Raw genomic sequence first — 19,040 nt, forward strand, 5'->3', positions numbered from 1 at the left:
GCAGAAGCGTTTGAAATGCGCAGGCTGTGGAAACTTTTTACGCGTGAGAAGCAGTCAGAGCGATGCGCCTGTAAAAAGAATTTTATTTGAAATATATTTAACACTAAAACTACAGAGGTCAACGCACGCATATTTTATTGCGCCACTGTTAATTATTCATAATCTTTTTTTAAATGCATAATTTGCACTTCTAAGTGTAAACTACTTGGAAGTTGTTAGAATGTCTTGTAGTTGTTTTCTGAAAGTTTGGGTACTCAAACATTAGACCAAAGTTATTATTAATAACTATGTGACTTTAGACAGACATTTGGAATACGCGCGTCAAATTGACCGATTTGGTAGTTCCAGTGTTAATATAATTTGCCCATTATTTAAGAATTCGTTATTGTACTTGTTTTTATATTCAGATGTTTCGAAGCAAGTCCGGCTGTCCGAAATGTGGTCAACTACAAACACGTGCACCTTTAGCTGTAATGAAATAAATCCTTACGAAATGTAGTAAACGACAGATTACGAGGATACATAATTTACTAAGGAAATTTACTAAGTAAATGACATAAGTATCAACAAAATAGGGTAAGTGTCGAATCACTTAAATTACAGTTATACTTTCACTATATTCTTAGCGAATTAAAAAATGGAAATAGTACATATGCCTCTAAACGTAAAAAAAATATAATCATTTTGTTTTTAATAATATTTATCTGAATTTTCCTACAATATTAATAACGAAATGACATAAAAAATGTTTGGTTACCTTTTAAGATATGTATCTTTAAACTCAAAATATAAAAATGATTACTGTACTATACACAGGTCAGCAACCAGTTGTGGACGCGAAACATTATTATTTAGGATTCTTCTGAGATCTATGTGTACACAGGGTGTTCCTAAAGGCTGTGGTTACGTAGATCATAAAGAAAGTTTTCCATATATGATATTTATTAAAATTTCTTACTTGTCTAGACTTTTAGGACTAAGGCATTAAAGTGCTTTAAGATTATATATATTTTGAATAATTCTATTTCTCTAAGAAAATGGTTTGCTTGTAGGAAAAGTATGAGTTTTTTTGTTCGTTTTCGATAATAATTTACACTGTAATTATAAATATAAATTTATTGTCAATACTTTCTTGCGAGGAACATATATCACGCAATGAAAAATGCGATATAACATCTTATTATATAACAGTTATCGTATTGTTAACACACTAGCAATTCATAGTAATTTATCAACAATATTTAAGATGATTGTAATATATTATGTAAAATAGCACTCTTTCTTGTTGTCAGTGTTTGTAATAAATTTTAACTTCGTCGAAGCTTTAATATTCTATGTTATTTAGGCTAATATTCGTCACGATGGTATAAATTATTCGATTAATATAGTAACATGCAATAATAAGCGAGATATTAAAAAGTCTACATGCCGGTTTATAATATTATCATAAAGAGCCGAAACCTAGAGGATTCAAAAAAAGGAAACTGAAAACGATCTTGCAAATACGGTAAGAAAATAAAATTATATAAAGTTCAATCCACAAATGGATTAATACGATTGCAACAATAGCCGAAAACGATTACACAATTATCTAATTAATACACTCTATTGATCTTTGGTGTAAAATAAAATATTACTTTATCCTACAAAATTATTACTAATAATTATTAGGAACTTTGGTTTACACAAGACTTGTGAAAGGTGTCTCGTTTTAGTAACGCGATTATTAGTAACTACCATTTATTCTCTATACTTAAACTAAATGTTTAGAAATTATGGTAAATATGCCGAGTGTGACATCTAAGCCTAACGAAGTGAAAAATTTATTTGCTTTCGGTTTATGGAAACAACAAAAGTCAACTTCCTTTTTTCTAACAGTGATCACATCTAAATTCAATGAAATTTTTAAATTAAATAGAAAAATTTTAATTAAATTTAGTAGAAAAAAATTGTTTTATTATTATGCTGAAAAATCGTACTGAACATGATCTCAAGTACTGTACTAATCTTGAACCACAATCTTTAAAAGTAAAACACAGTTGATGCAATAATAATAAAGTAGATTGATAAAATGATATCACGAGCACGAAGGAGTAAATGGAGTCTTTTTATAAAGAGCTTTTTATCGCATTTACTATCGACCTTCATATATCCTTTATACTTCCACTTCCACATGTAAAAAAAACTACTAATCCAAAATTACTTCGAAATATATTTTACACTCATCAAAAGCAAATAAGTTCTTCCAAACGGTCAGCCTTAAGTTCCTTACCCTGTATACTCAAAGAATAATCTGTCACAAGATGCAGAATACTGATTATGAAAGGCAGTCTATCACTAATCGTTTCAAGCTTTCAAATTCTGATTAGCAAAATCTTTTGTAACCACCTCCTCAATATTAACTCAATATTAAGCAAACTTCCATCAAAAAAATTTCTGTCGTTCCTCAATCGACTTGTTTACAAAGATAAGCACAGCCAGTGAGGTCGCGATATTTCCGTTGATTATTCGCATGAGCTAAACTTATCGCAAGGCGAGAAACAACCAACCGATTCTCTTCCTTCGACTCAGTCTTATGTAATGCCACCCAGCGATTCATACACGAGGATAAAAGCAACTTTCCGCACAGATCAATAATTCACTTTGATATTAGCATTATTAGAGCCTTTCAAGATTGGCCTCATGAAACTCTTGGCACCATCCTGAGCATTCTGTTCAAGTTGTTGTCCATTCTCCACGAAGACACCATTGGGATAGGTCATTGCTCTCAAAAGATTCTCATAAGGAAGGGAAGGGTTCAAACGCGACCAATGATCAACTCGATCCTCGTAAGAGGCACCTTGCACCTTCTGAGAACTATCGGTGGCCTGATTGCTCAAATAATTGGAGTTTCTTAGACTCCCATTGCGGTATCCAGGAATCCGCCATGTTTCCACGCAGGGTTGTTGATTGCTCGAAGGCTCAGCGTAACAATTATCTAACTGTTGGCTCATGACGCCCGGTTTGAGACCATTCTGAAGAAGCTGCTGAGGGAAGAGTCCATAACTCGCTTGCTGACGAATTCCAGGGCCAACCGTCAAACCATTGCACTGATCAGAAAATGGAACAGGAGTTCTGTTCTGCTTCGTTCCATTAACCCCCAAGCATCGATAACAATTCGCGCATGAAATGCAGTTGACAAACTGCCGGTTAGAATCGCTCAGGGTTTGAAGATTAGTTAGTCTGGACGTATCGATGTTGTTTCCTGTGGGAATATGTTGCTGGTTTCTGTAAATGGTTCTGGGATCATAGCTGACGCAATTCCCGTTGCAATTTTCGTTCGTCACGTTGAAAACTTCGTTCATCCTCAAACCTAATTCCTCCACAGAGTTCCAACCACTGTGGTCGACAGAATACAAGTTGTTTGAACGCAATGCATTCAAACCCGAGTTACCAACGCTATGCAATCGACACTTGATCGGGCAATTTGTTATGTATCGTTGATCGAACACGCCATGGGAGGCTTCTGGGAGGTTAATGGCGAAGAACTGAACGCTATCGAGCTTTCTGCGAGCTTCATCGGTTCTGCATGCTTGAACTTCGCTCGATTTCGAACTCCTGCAACATCTCGCTCTGTTCAAGTACGAACTGATCGACGGAAGGATCGCGTTTGATTGGTTCAGCTGAGAGCAACTCTTCTTCAAGCTTTTGGGGAACAATGGACGATCCACGTTGTTTCTGAGGTTTCCGTTGATGTCCCAAGCCGATCTGGAGCTGAAATTCGCGCTTTTTCGAAGCGCCAAGCTTTTCGAAAGGCAATTATAAGGCGTGCAATTATACAACGAATGATCAGGGATGTTCGTGTTTTCCGATGGAAATTTCGTGGCTGAATGATTTTGGATTGTCGCATCGAATGATTTGTGTCCTCGGTCGTTGTTTGTCTTGAGGGATCGCAAGTTCGTTGTTCCATTATGCTTTGTTTGAAGTACGGATTTCTTGGATTTCGTTTGCTCAATCATTTTTTTCTTTATTTCTACCTTGCCGTGCTCGTCGCAGATTCCGCTTTCTTCCCACTATAATTCGTTAAGTATTTATTAAACGAAGGGTCTGGTGACTCGGTTCCTTTCAGTATTTACAGCGTAGTGTTGTACGCGTCGAATTAAACGAAAGTTTTATCGATTCCGTTACGATGCTTAGAATATTTATTACTGATTTCGTAGTTTGAGTTTTTGTCTGACGAAGAGACGTTTTGTGGTTGCAAATATTGGCTGGAATGACAGTGGTTCTTGTTATATAGTTTAATCGTTCATTTCCATTAATATTCAATTTTTTAAGTGTTAGATGTCTTAGAAGTAATATTCATAAGTAAACAATCTTATAATACCGAACAATTTTTGAGAACAATTAGGAACAATCTTCATAATAAATATATTTGGGTATAATAGCGCAATCTATGATTCAAAAAAATTTTCATTTAAATTTAAAATTTTAATTTGTATTTATAAACATTTCTTATATCCAACTTTAAATTTACATTTTTCTAACTCTGGTACTCTCGATCTTTATAGAAATGTAATTAAATAAATATTTCATTCACCCTCTTAAGGGTAGTTTTCACCCCTTCAACATGTACCATATTTTTTAATGGTTTATTTATGCGTTCAATTGCACTTGAGTGATATTGAAATTTTCATTCAAAATATAATAATAATGTACTCCATTATTGTGACTGTAATAATACACTCCATTAGTGTGGCTGTAATCTATAGTTGCTCCAATTTAAATAAAATATAACTCAAAATAGAATTCTGCTGCAACAATTAAAAGGGAAAGAAGGGAAACGAAAGTACGTAAACAGTACGTATTGTTAATAAAATATAAGTAATAAATATAAGCGAATAAATAATACTAGCAATACAAAAAGAAATAATGCATCTGATAAGAAGCCGTGATACATGTAAACTAGTTATGATAATTCATTCAAGGTATTCAATCAATACACAACTACGAACCATCTCCGCCTTGGCCAAGTATACCCAGAGTTTCCGCCACGTGCTGAACTTATGTTGCTCACTAAAGTTGTATCGCATTTCTTTCGAGGCGTACCGAGTCGCCAAAGGACTACGATAATCACTGTATTCACTGTTTTCTACCTTGGAGACGCTCATTTTTGCTAAGTTAATCTATGAACCGTACGAAATTCAGACTCGTACTCCGAAAATGTTAGACCGACGAAGCACACGATCAGCTGATCGACTCGACTCACGTGCAGCTGCGCATTCACTAAAGATTAAAATCCGCCACGGAACTCGCAGTGCCCCTCGTCGGCGAAACATTGAACTGTTTCATTCATGCTATCTTACTACGTATACTACCTTACTTCGCGCGTAGAGTAACTTGTTTATTTTGAATGGAACTCCGACGTTCATAGAAAGAATTTTCAAACAAATCTTTTTAATACCAATGAAACTTAGTGTGGTGCTTTAGTCGATTAATATTCACTTTCTTTTGAAGGTAACAGTTAAAAATACTTGAAGATAGAGTAAAACTAACGGAGATAAATACGTATCGTCATACAATATTGAAAATTACTTGCTAGAATTAGAAACGAAATAAAAATTAAAACAATGAATTATTCTATACAACTAAACTCGAATAGTATTTGCCAGAGTTCTAAATATTTTAATTGACTAAATAAAAATCCATAAAAGTTGTTTCGATTAAAGTTACAAGACATTTGATCACTAAAGTGTAATAATTATTTGATAAGTCAGGTATATTTTATTCAAATGGACGAAATCACGTTCAAATATCTCTCATTAATAAAAGTGTGATAATTCTTGTATACAATTTATCAAGATATAAATCACAAGAACGCGATCTCTACCGATTTCATAAAGTGATCATCGCTCGGACTTTACGTACAAGGCATCCTGCGTATTCTTGCAAATCGTAATGCCATTTGCTGAGAGACAAGTCAACCGGGTAAAATACTCACGTTCCATTTTCACGTGGGACCATAACTGACCGATGTCATTGTTCTTTAGACACGAAAGGAGAACCATAAATTGCGACTGGCGCATATTTGCAAAAACTAACCTCCCTTCGTCAGATTTCTGTCATTGCCTCGCTTTTTTGCTCGGTCAACACTTACCGATAATAATTTCAGCAATCACAATATTTAACTTTTAAATGGTAAAATTTACTTGTATGTGATTCAATTTTCTCTACTATTAAAATCCTATTGTTATACTATTAAGTATGCAATAAATATTATCGATCATTTCCACTAAAATATTTTCAAATAAAAATAAACTATTTTCTTCAAACTCAGATACCTACCACGTTGGAAGGAGTCATGTTTGGATTAGCCCATTCTATCTTCACATCGCAATTTTCAAAAATGGATGCCGCTGCGGGCACCAACCTTCTCCTTCCCATAGCAGCATCTCTATGTGTTTTGTACGAAACCAACACGTACATTATGTAACCGCTCATATTTCGATAAACGGCAACACTATCAACCTCCTCGGTTATCTCATACATGCGCTGAAAAGAGAAGAATCTTTTATAAGTAAATTATTCAAAAAAAAAAAAAAAAAAAAAAAAATTAAAGTCACAAAATAAAAATAAAAACAAAAATATATGCACATGCAAATTCATTGGAACATTTATGAAGCTGAACTTTATTAACTTATTCCGTCGATAAATAATTTCACGATTGATTAATCACAGTAATCAAATTGAAATCGAAACAAATTTTTACTCCATTTGTTATCCTTCTTCAGGAAGCTTTGATTCTGACGCTATAGAAATAGATGAGAATCGATTAGAGCGTGGACTGTACAATTTTAAGCATCACTTCCTACACTCCGTTCAAAAAATCAACGACGTAATATTATGTTGTACAAAACGTACCCTGATAATAGTTTCGGAGTCAAGGTTCTGAGGTAATTGATTGATATAAAGTCGTCGATTGTTAGTACTAGCCACCACGCCGATCCTTTTGCCAGGGTAGATCTCGTACCGATCCAATTGCTTCACGGCGCGAGCTGCCTCTTCCTCGGTGGTGTACATAATGAAGCAGTACCCTCTGTTCGTGCCGGAGAAGTCCATCATCAGTCGCAGCTCGTAAATTTGGCCGACAGTACTGAATATGAGGACGATCTCGGGCTCGGAATAATTCCTCGGGATACTTCCGACGAAAATTTCGCATTTGGGATCAGGAGGCGGTCCTGTCCATCCTGGCGGTGGTCCAAGCTTTCTTTGCCCGTTGACTTGCGTCAACGTCCACTGGGAATCGGCTAGAAAGTTTAACAACGTTGTGCAACTTTCAATTTGATTCCTCGCGTTAAGTATTCTGTCGGCACTTTGCAGTTGTGGAATTGCATTTTGATTTCCTGTATATAATAATAAAAATATTAATAATAATGACGACTGAAAAATAGGGAGAAATGTAGAAAATGTATCAGTCATTTCTTTAACATTACATTCTGTAAACGTTATCGAGTGCGCATTTAATGAAATATTAATTACTACACAATTTTCTTCGAGTAATAGATGACTAATGCAATCACTATGCACTTAATTGATATGTTTAATCGGTCAAATAATTATTTGAAAAGCTTTTATTCATTCAAAGTGAAATATATATTCGTTATCGTCTTCAGATTATAATTTTTCTCAACCAAATAACATTTCAAAAGCTATTTCATATACAATTTGTATATTGTATAAAATTAAAAGAATAATTTATTAATTATGTACTACATCGATGAAATATTCCGAAATTCGTTTAAATACTGGCGAGAAAAGTTATTGGTAGCTCCTATTATTAGTCCAGTAATAAATACTACTGTTCCTAGCACAAATCACATATTAAATAGTAAATTACAGAGTTTCAAAATAATGCTATGAAAAACATATATTAACTTCCAAATATTTCTCTACACAACTTTTCTTCTTCTATTCATAAATATGAATATTTTTAATTAACATTATTTAGAATAAAACTCGTATTAATCAGTTTAATCCTAACCATAATTAAAATTTATGAATCCAATTGAAATTTATGATCCTAATTCATGATTAGGATATCAGTTGCATTTTATACGATCTTTAACTTGTGTGAACGCGGATACTTTCACCCATACTTCTATATTTCAGAACAAGAGACGACAGGAAGGCAACAATAACCCACCAACGGTAATTTTAACATTCCACAATAGAAAAAGTATGTGTTCATAATCGAGCACGAATCATCATGGAATAATCATTTCTTATCGTGTTAATTATAACCAATTTTTTTACAACAATCAATTATTTTCTTATTTTAAAAAGAAAGTGAAATAAAGCTTATAATACAATAAGAGCTTACTAATTATAAATTAGACAAGAAGATGAACCAGAGGTTGAAATATCTACATGTTAATTTTTGTTTAATTATTCTTTTTTCTTTGAAGCAGATTATAATAAATACTAAATAGATAAAAAAAATAGTATGCATATATTTTTAATAGACACTCACCCAAGTACGCTTTATTATCATCCTTGTGTTTTTCATTCGAGCCCAGAGTTAATTCTTCGATCTTTGAGTCAAAGGTCATTTTTTCTTTTTCGCAACTCTGAATCTCGTCGTCCTTAACGTTGATCGACATCTTAATTATTTTCTTAATATATATTCACTACTTTCGTTAAATCATCTTCCGTTTAATACATGATAAGTTTATTTTAATTAAAACATCAAGTCGGTCAAATGGATTCGACAAGTCAATAGACAAAGACAATAAAAGTTGATTTAGAATAAGAAATCGATGATCGACAAACACACCACCGCAGTTTGAATGGGACTGATGCAGTAAGCTACGAGCTTTGCTATAGGTCAACTGCGTAGGGTCAGATGGCGCTTTTTCGGCCTGCTGGAATCGGTCCTTGGAGGGAATGTTCTTCTCTTCTTTCGACCTGCAAGTTTCTCTGTTTCTTCTATGTCCAAGCTCTTTCTTCTGTTTTCCTTTCTGTGATTGCTCAGACACGACGTCCTTGGAAATTTCCGTTATTAGTACCAAGTTCTTAATTTTGTAGTAAAATAATGCCTGTACTCTCTATGATGGCGCTTTTATGTTTGGAAATTTTAGTTTGTAAACAGAATCATTCATTACAACTTCAACAACACGTTTACTTTAGATAAAGAAATACAAGATCTCCGAGAATACTCTGCAAAAACCAAAAGTTTTCTTTACTAAATTAAGGTACAAATCCGATTCAATTTAAGGTACAAGTTGAAATGAACTATTGAATTTAGTATCGATGATGACTGGAGAACGTGAAACTTTCTGTTCGTTGAGTTTACATTATTGCCCGAGTAGATATCGACCTGTGCCACTCCACTCGAAGTTAGAGATAAATGACCTCTTCGCTCGAATTCTTCATACAATGTTTCAGACTGTCCTCGAGTAATCGAGACGCGTGGCACACGGGTGGCCACAGACGAACAAAAGCAAGTCTGTTTAATTTTCAAAGCATTTTTAAAACACAAAATTCTTTAAATGTATAAAATGGTTTTCAAGATATTTGTTGTTTTAGTAATTCAGAGTTTTTAACTATTTAATACCTTTCAGAAGTAATATTCAAAATTGGATTTGTGGAGTTTCAATTATATTTTAACACAATTTGTCGCGACTATTCATAAACAGAATCAAAGTAGTTGTGAAAATGACAAATTTAATTGTGAGTGCAATTATTAGAGTTTCTGTCGAATGAAGACTCATTTCCGGTAATATAGTCAACTACTTAATTTCATGCTTGCAAGTGACTCACACTATGAATCAATAGAAAAATAATAGTAGCAGAATATCCAGCAAGCAATTTATAACATCATAGAGTTTATGAAAGTTCTCAGAAATTAACTGATAGTAAATTAATTATTTTACACAGCAAACAGTATTCAGATTGATAAATAGATAAATTTGTGATTGGTATTCAATATAATTAATGTTATTTTATTCACGAGCTGTTAGCTCTTTATAGATCACTGTGGAATGTGTAAAAATATGTTTCTTTAACAACTTGAAATTACATGTTGAAATATTTTATAAAATTTATGAAAATAACAAAAAATTCTTGCTTAATGATGAAACTTGAAGGGGGTACTTTTTTTTATTTTGGGTAACAATAATAGATAATAATACAATAATAGATAACAATAATACTTCTACATAAAAAAATAGACTATTCCATAAACTGAAAGAAATAAAATAGTAACCGCTTAACATTCTAGAACGATTCTGCCTGACATGACGTGGAGTATTGTTTCTAACTTCGAAAATAATTGATAGTTGCAAATTTAACAGAAACGCCCTAAATTCCAGATACATATGTCAATTATTTTTTCAGCAAAAGAAAAAAATATCGAAAGAATAGTACATTGTATACTCATTTTTATTGTCTTCAGTGATTCAACCGAGGACTATCGAACCGGTTCAAGGTACCCGCGGGTTCGTCAAATACTTCCATGGTATCTATTGCGAAAATTCACACCGTCCTGCGCCAATGCACCGTGCGATAATAGCATTGTTGTTACCTACAGTACGCAGACGTTCTTACGCGACAGGCTAGCTAGTGCAACTTGAACCACGAGCCTTCCTATCTCTTCAGTTGTCGTTCGAGCGCGTCGCGATTCGAGTCTTCTTTTTCGCAATCCTTCCGATCGGTGCACCGGCTAATGAGAAAGACAAGACCCACTGTGCTTCTCCTTTCTTCGTCGATTGCTAATTTTGTTCGTCTTCGACTGGACATCGGAATGAATTTAGTCGGCCTTCTTCAACCCCACATTTAAACGATCAATCTTAGTTCCGATAGAGTTCTTGCAGAATGCACGAGAGGCACGGTAATTGCTGCGAATTGATTTTTTCTGATTACTCTGTATTTATTTTCACCTGGTTTTCGACAGCGTTAACGGATTAACTGCGTCTGAGTGCAATGAACATTTTTTTTTATGCGGGTTGTGTTGAAATGGGTTCTGCATTTGAGTTTTTCTATGGTGATTAACGTTAGTGTATATTTTTTGAATGAGGAATAGTTAGTGGAAAACAATTATTGCAGGATAAATTGACGATTAAGAAGTGGAATTTGTGTTAAGTGGGAAGAACGAGATATTATTTTTTTAATCTTATGAAATTTGATTAGAAAGGCAGGTAGTCGGTGTAAGCGTTTTTACTTAGAATTATATTCGTTCCTAATGCTACGATTTATATTTTTTGAGCTAAAGATCTTTGGGTTTCAATTACTCTCCGTTCGGTATAAACTTGCTCTTGAAACTATAAGTTTTGAAACGTCAGCAGTGCATTTCTCATCGCGGTGAATTATTATAATAGTGACTGGTTTCAAAATCACGGTATTGTGACTTCTAACTGTTTAGCTCGTAGCTGGATAATTTGCTAATAGCCTGTGACTTCTCGTAATGCGGCGAACAAGAGTGAAAATTGCGCAAAGGGGTCAGCAGCAGTTCTTTCTTTAAATTTTTGTGCAGCGAGGTCGTTCTCCCGTTTGGAACATGTGGAACCGGAAAGTGTTCATCAGGCTCATCGAAGTGGTGCGTGGCAGTCAATAAGTTTCAAATTTACTGTAACCCAGAAACATCAGCCAACCAAACAATTTGTAATAAATTAAATTCGTGGCTTCTATTCAATTAAACAGAATAATTTTTATTTGCCCACAGTGAAATCTTCAATTTATAATTTAAATCCCAATTTTTATTTTAATATCAATTTTTGTAATAAAACGCTAACGTTTTTAAACCAGTTATGAGCAATATTTCTGTATAAAGCAGCCTCCACGGTTTAACAAGTCTCTTTTAATTGGTTTAAATATCTTGTTCCCATGGAACGATGATAATGACTTCCGCGTATGCTCCCATAATTAATTATTTATAATTGTTTCTGTGCATACATTGAGAGAAATGACTCGAGGAAAAGAAAAACATTGAATCTTGTTCTCTTTCTGTATTACTTATCTGGATTCACTGAATAAATCTAATTAATGAAGCATTTAATTTGCAGATATTGTGCATTGCATGTGTTGTGGCGCTTAGAGTAACTAATGATGAGAGTCGAAGAGTGTTTCATTACCTGAGAAGTCGTAGCAGAGAATGGTCCTTGCTGAACAACGTGACATGGGGTGCAATAGGTACGAGTATATTTACACATGTACCATTTTATTCTCTATTGTTTACAGAAAAACTAAGAGCCTAAATAATTATTAAAATTTTATACCGCATAAATTAACACGTATCACAAGAATATTATGTGTGCATGATATATAATACAAATATAGCTACAATATATAATAAAAATAAATGTAATGAATATAAATGTGACTATGTACAAATATAGTACATTATACCTTGGTCAAAAGTAAATGTAAAATATGCAGTATCTGTATTTGTTAATTTAGGTGCTGCTCTAGCAACAGCAACCAGCGGTGGCTACATAATAATAACGACTGGGCTTCTTATTGCTGCCGCAACAGGAGAGCTTTCTGGTCGGAAGACGGTAAGTTTTTTTTGCATTCTTATTTCTTCATACGCTACTCGCTTGCAATACGAAAAGGAATTCGACGTGCGCTCTATGAACTCTTAATTTCTTCTTCCTCAACAATTATGCAAGGCCTTGCGGTTCCCTAATAGTTCCATTGTTCGAGCTATTCAAGATAGTCTTTCTCGTTTACGGTACACGGTGGCCTTCAACGACACCGATTGTTATCAAACATTGATGTATTTTTTCTTTTTAATGAACAAAGCAACAGGAGATTTTAGTTATCGAAGTAATCTTTGATTATTATGCTCATTAATGCTTACTTGATATTTCAGATTTTTGCGATGCGTCAGTAAAAAACTTAATGTGTTATAGTCATTTCAGTCTCTAATAGAAATTTTAATTCATCGAGTATTCACATACAATTCAAATACAAATAGCAATTATACTAACAATGAAATAGAAAAATATCATTTATTTACTTTCAATGTACGTGTCAATATAATTTGTATATGTCTTATATTTATACAAATAACACCAAGAGGTAAAAATATTGAAAGAATTAAAAGAGATTCAATCACTATATTCATTATCTCCCATTTAAACGAATAAGATTACCTTGCATTTAAAATCAGGAACAACCACTTATCCTAGGCGAGTTACTTCACGCTCTCACGATGGCAATCTCGTGTTATTATTATTGTCAACATTCTTCCTGGTGTGAATCGTTTTCCCGAAGACACGCCTCGTTCGTTAGGCGCAGCAGATCGGCATAATAAACGGACTCAATTATGATACGCCGTTGAACACTGATTGAGTTCTTTCTCAAGGATGCTTTTTCCTATTTTCTTAAACATATGCAGGTCGGCACGTCGATCGAGAAACTAGCTAAATTAGAGCATGCGTTTCAACGATAGCGTGGGAATATCGGTGGCGTACCGTGTCCAGGTAGCTCTGTCATTGATTGCCAAGGTTAAAGGTATCCTTCATGCAACCAGCCTTACGAGATGAAGCACGTAACTGCATCCTTGGCGTGTGGCAATTCAGCCACGTAATGCGTGCGCTACTGTGACTTACTTAATGACTCATTGCTGAGGCTAGGCGGATCATGGCGATTCTTGTATGCAGATCAGCCTCTACTGGTCATTAGATGGGAAATTTGCTTTAAAAAGCTGCATTATTGTCCATACATTGAGTCGAATTGCTATTTTTCCTTTTTACTTCAAACAATGTAAATTAGAGGCAATTAAAGTATGTGGATAAGAAAGTTAGTTGTTAGAATGAAACTGCCAAAGATTCACACATGAACAATTTCTCTTTTAATCAATTTTTAATTCACACAAACAATGTCAATTGGAAGTAATTAAAATGGGTGTTTAATGAAAGTTATTTATTAAAATGGAACTGACAAAATATAAGATTTATTTATTTGCTATATTATTTAAAATGCATAATTTGATATTCCAGTGTTAATTTTAATATCTGTGTGTGCATTAATTTACCAAATTCAATTCTGAGATATTTATTTCAGTCTCTGATTGTATCTCAATACTCTATGAATTATTTATGTTTGCATACAATGTATGTGTACTGTTCCTATGTGCATTACAAAGGCGTTTAATAATAATAAGAGGGAGAATAATAAAAATAGAATCGTAAGGAGACTCGTATCAGTCACTTTTGAAAGGTTTTGAAAAGAAATACATTTTTTCACTTCTTCGTCAAACAAAATTTCTTAATATTCGAATTCGTGAGAACTTTGTCGTCTTTATTCTCAGATTTAGTATAAGAACGGAAGTGATACACGGTTTCGTGGATAATAAAGGCTGGTAGACGAAGGAAGTCGTTGCTTTGTTTGGCTATCGAATATTTCGATATCGAATATCGAAGTATTTGTATGGCAACGGATAATTTAACGATCATTGTTGCCATATATCCGAATACACTCTTTTTTTATTTAAGGAAATATTCTTTCTGGGGCTTGGCGTTATTCTCTTCGCCATTGTTGGCGCTTTGTCCATGGCCTCTATTGAAAACGTTCCTGAAGATTTGGTGGACAATGCTGCCGTCTTCGGGGCGTTGTGTTTGTTGACGGCGTTGGTTTTCATCGGCGACTTATTAATGAGTACACCCAAGAAGAAGCTTGAACAAGCCTTGGCGAAACATTTAACTACGAAAAAGGGTAAGTCGCAGATAAAATGGAAAAAAAAGTATTTGCATCTAATCGGAACTTGTAAGTGACTAGAATTAAATATATACAGGGTATAAAATGTACGTAGAAATATATAGTAGATATGGAATATTAAAATTCATATTTTTATAATTTAATATTGAGTGAATAAAGAGAAAATGGAAAAAAAAAATATTTGCAACTAATTGGAACTTGTAGGTGACTAGAATTAAATATATACAGGGTATAAAATGTACGTAGAAATATATAGTAGATATGGAATATTAAAATTCATATTTTTATAATTTAATATTAAGTGAAAATTTAGACCATCAACGTTATCAATTCAATCAGAAATCAATTTGATAAAAAATGATCAACTCTACTTTCATTTTCGCACAACATAATGTGAATTATTTAAGTAGAAAACGTCTAAGTAATGAAGTTCGATCAAAAATATAAAAATATGAATTTTCATAATTTATTATGTATTTTCGTGAATACTTAAAATGTCAAGGCAATCAATTTGATAAAAAATCACAATACTCAGTAAGTTTGAAATTATACATATTGATACTTGAGTATCAATTATTTGGACGATTTAAGAATGTAAATATTTCGAAAGTTTGATTACTCCATCACCCACCAGCGTCACATTACCCTTAAATAAGAGACAAACATAATCCATAAAGTCTCTTCCAAGGACTTCAGTTACCTTTCATCTAAAATACCACAGATAAAAACCAAGCAGCGACAAGCGTAGTCAACGAGAAAGAAACGAAATCCCCAAAAGCAAGTAGTCCAAAAGTTTCAAAGAAGGACGATGACGGCACCGTTAACGACGGGTTTGAAAAGATGGAGGAGAGACATCAAACGAGCGCTCAGGAATCATCCGAAGATCCTCGAAAGTGGAAATCGGATCATTCCTCGAATCAGTTCACCAAAGTCGGGCGCAGAAACGACGAGGACGAACGTTACGTACGCGATGATCCAGAACAGAAAGAGTACACGCAGAACTTTGAAAATGGAAGGGTCCTCAGAAACTCGCAGATGTATCGCGGCCCTGAGACTCAAGTGAATGGAAAAAGGGATTCGTACAAAGTCGATCACAGAATGGAGATGCCTACGGTGGTTTACAAGGGTCAAGACATTTATCAGCGCCCTGTGGATGAAGTGGACACGCCTCGTTTTCCGACTGAAACGAACGGCAGAAGTGAAACCATGTTCGCAAAGATTGTCAATCCTGGTGTGAAGATAATGAAGGTCGAGCATGATGTCGACGAAGCTTTCGACGCATACAGGTATGTTGGATGGATTTACATAGTGGTATGTGGGTATACGATGTTTTCAAAGACCTATTTTAAGTACAAATGCATACAGAGTACAACTATGTTTATATGTATTTATATGAATGCCCTCACTTCTTTGTTTAAAATTTGTAAAATTAAATGAATATGTGAATGTGTACAATACTGTTTCTAAAAATTTCCACAATTTCTGTTCTTGGAACTGTCTCATAATTACTTTTTTCACTCTAACTGCATCTCCTTCGTTTCTCACTTCCATCTCTAAATGTATTCATGTCCTTCCAACGGTCCAACTAGATTCCTAGCTGTGACAGTTACACATAGAAGCATAACAGTAAAATGCATGAAATAAATATAACGATCTCGTAAAAATTGTAGGAAACGAAGATGGTACTATCATTAAATATAAGGTGTGAAACAGTTCGGATCGAATCTGGAGTAATCTATTTTGGGCGCTAAAATAAGTTTTAGCGCCGCTTTAACATCACTGCCACTATGTTTTTGGACGAAATGAATCTCGATGCAGCTCTTCGCACAGGCGGCAGCTACGAAACTACTTGTTACTTATTTCGTTTTTCTATGAATAAATAAATTCAGTTCTCGAATGTATGTTGATTTCTATTTTTATTTCGAACGCCCACGATCCATTATTACTAATACGGGGTTGTCATGACTAACATTGATTCGAAAATAGTTAAAATACTTTTCGTTGCTGTAAAATAATTCTATGACTGCGATTTACACGAGGTTAAAGTGAAAATTTAGTTTTTGGCCAAATTAAGTTTGACGTCCATAATTTAACGGCTTACTCGAATGTGGCTAGACCAGATCGCTATATTTGTTCCTTTTGCAGTCCTGACGTTAGTCCTGTGTGTAGGAAACCTCTTGACACGGCTTTGACTCTGTTACGCACTTGCTGTCTTTCTATGAACGTCACGTGGCATGCCGAGCGCGAGGAAAAACTCTTCAGCTGTGGAATTTCAAGTGGGCGCTAGAGTTTGCGAAGGCTAATTTGTCTCGACTACGGCACTTCTTTTTTCTGACTGTACCTATTCAAACTTCACCCCTTTTTACAAGTGCTATTCGTTCTCCATTGTTTTCTTCGCTATATTTGTTATAACTTATGCACTTATGCACTGTTACAAGCTATATTTATACAAAGACGATAGTTAAGAGATTCATATGTTTCCATAATTAGTTCATGATTCGATAATCTGAATAATTTTTATGCAATTTTTATAGTAGTTTGTACAATTTGTTTAAATTAATTTGTCCAATAATTTGAAACCGCGAAGCTTGACATGTACGATTTGAAAGAAAAATAAAATTTAAGCTGCATGGAATGCAGTCCTCTTATTTGTTCAGCTTCAAAATTAATCATCAAATAAATAAAATAAATAATAAAACATCCACTGTTATAAGTGATCATATCGTCCAATTCCAATGAAGCATTTCGTCAGAAATTTAGTAAAAGCACATTCCCGTTAGGAAAATTTTGTCCTCGTTCCTATTTTCTTTTTTTTTTTTATATTAACAGATATTCTGACATGAGTCAGTACGACAACGTGCCAATTCGGATGCGAGGAACGTCGTCGAGTCAGAAGAAGAATCGCGACGTCTCGTTCAATATTCCATCGCCACCGAAAGGATACGGCAAGGACCATGACAAGGATGAAATCGAGGTGCTGGAAGAGTGTTTCAATGCACTTCGAACCACGAGCACAGGTACTCAAACACCTGCGATACGGATGCCATCTTCACCGACTGATCCTGGATACGTTCGACACACTGCCAGCAACTGGCCTCAGGAAATGAAAACGAAAACACCTGGCTCCAGTCCTAATCACACGAGAAATTGATAGAACATGGGATCTTATCGGGTACTGGAAACTAAAATCAAGAACCAAACCACGTGTTCAGTTTCCATCTTTACTCTGTATCACACATAGTTTTAATAAATCTGCATATATGTATAAGTTTTGTATACTTCGATTTGATATGTCTCTTATTTTTACTTTAAGATTGATTCTTGTTTGCGGAGAAAAATATTAATTAATTTTTCAAATTGTAAATAAATAATCCCTTTAGTTTCATTTTAAAAATATCAATTTTAAATATTCACTGAATATAATTTATCTACTCAAAATATAACAAAAAGGGTTGCTTATTTACAACTTGAATAACTATTTTATTGTGTTGTTTCTTAATAAGATTAAATGTTTCCCAAAGACTTACGCAACTCAGTGTTAGAATTTTAATTGCATTCATTCACAGAACACTATTCTCACTCGCTGCCTTCGTATATTTATACTGCCCGCAAAAAATGAAAAAAAAAAAACATTAATCTATATGTAAAATTAAATTTCCTATGTTCATTTTCAGAATATGTATATTTATAACAAAAGCTATTATTTCTTGTCATTCTGTAATTAATTCTGGCAAAGGAGGAGGGTATCGGATGTAAAACTGCACACAGTTTTCGTACATGTAGAAATTTTAATATAAAGTTTAACACCTCTTTTCACATCGATACGCATACGTACAATTATTAATAATAGTAATGTCTCCTTGTGATAACATGTAACCGCAGCTTGTTAGTCTCCATCAGAACGTACTCGTTAAAGATTAGTCTGTAATCGGATTTACATAAAATCTTTCGTGTTACCGTATTGTTTCTTTTTCTTACACTTTGTATAAATAAACGATTTTATTCGAAAATCGAGACTCCATCGTTATTTAATTCGCCATTAAACCGTTCTCATCGATCGATCGACAATTTCTTCGCAGTTCATAGACAAAGAAGAAATTTACCATCTGGACTTGAACAAGAAAGAGAAATCAACCGGAAAACGCAGTTCGCCACCGAGAGTATCGACGTGTCCTACTAACTAAGCCTTAGTAATCAACAATCGAGACTCTTATAAACATTTCTCGTTTCACAGGACCTACCGTCCTTTCCTTCAATCGTTCACGCAATTCTCCCTTCCTCTAAAACGTTTCTAAACGCGTATTTACAGAGCCGAGAATAATTGCTTAGATACTTGAGCATTAGTT

General features: G+C 34.2%; 4 protein-coding genes across 5 annotated transcripts in view; 1 reads left to right on the forward strand and 3 right to left on the reverse strand.

Annotated features, from left to right (window-relative positions):
• LOC128874408 (adenylosuccinate lyase) overlaps window positions 1–5,258 on the reverse strand; it is a 36,822-nt gene extending 31,564 nt beyond the window's left edge. The window contains exon 1 of the mRNA XM_054119187.1: window positions 4,992–5,258. Within this exon, the coding sequence (XP_053975162.1) occupies window positions 4,992–5,147 (156 nt within the window). The 5' untranslated portion in view covers window positions 5,148–5,258. The remainder of the gene's footprint in view (window positions 1–4,991) is intronic.
• Window positions 414–4,281, reverse strand: LOC128874409 (uncharacterized). Its single transcript, XM_054119188.1, has one exon. The coding sequence runs from the start codon at window positions 3,996–3,998 to the stop codon at window positions 2,631–2,633; it is 1,368 nt and encodes a 455-aa protein (XP_053975163.1). The 5' UTR covers window positions 3,999–4,281; the 3' UTR covers window positions 414–2,630.
• Window positions 5,259–6,071: 813 nt separating the features above from the next.
• On the reverse strand, window positions 6,072–8,630 carry LOC128874410 (probable RNA-binding protein 46). The gene is made up of 2 exons (XM_054119189.1): window positions 8,507–8,630; window positions 6,072–7,379 (listed from the first exon to the last, which is right to left on the reverse strand). The coding sequence occupies exons 1-2, from the start codon at window positions 8,583–8,585 to the stop codon at window positions 6,856–6,858; spliced, it is 603 nt and encodes a 200-aa protein (XP_053975164.1). The 5' UTR covers window positions 8,586–8,630; the 3' UTR covers window positions 6,072–6,855.
• A 1,951-nt stretch (window positions 8,631–10,581) lies between these two features.
• LOC128873102 (uncharacterized) lies at window positions 10,582–17,845 on the forward strand. 2 transcript variants are annotated; one of them, XM_054116393.1, is made up of 7 exons: window positions 10,582–10,864; window positions 11,507–11,569; window positions 12,036–12,162; window positions 12,430–12,527; window positions 14,472–14,691; window positions 15,416–15,980; window positions 17,524–17,845. In XM_054116393.1, the coding sequence occupies exons 2-7, from the start codon at window positions 11,531–11,533 to the stop codon at window positions 17,843–17,845; spliced, it is 1,371 nt and encodes a 456-aa protein (XP_053972368.1). In that variant the 5' UTR covers window positions 10,582–10,864; window positions 11,507–11,530. The 2 variants fall into 2 exon arrangements, with proteins under 2 accessions (XP_053972368.1, XP_053972367.1); XM_054116392.1 differs by having other exon boundaries at window positions 10,584–10,864; window positions 11,396–11,569.
• The last annotated feature ends 1,195 nt before the right edge of the window (window positions 17,846–19,040 follow it).

The sequence above is a fragment of the Hylaeus volcanicus genome, chromosome 3 (genome assembly GCF_026283585.1).
Source record: "Hylaeus volcanicus isolate JK05 chromosome 3, UHH_iyHylVolc1.0_haploid, whole genome shotgun sequence".
In the NCBI taxonomy this organism is placed as follows: domain Eukaryota; kingdom Metazoa; phylum Arthropoda; class Insecta; order Hymenoptera; family Colletidae; genus Hylaeus; species Hylaeus volcanicus.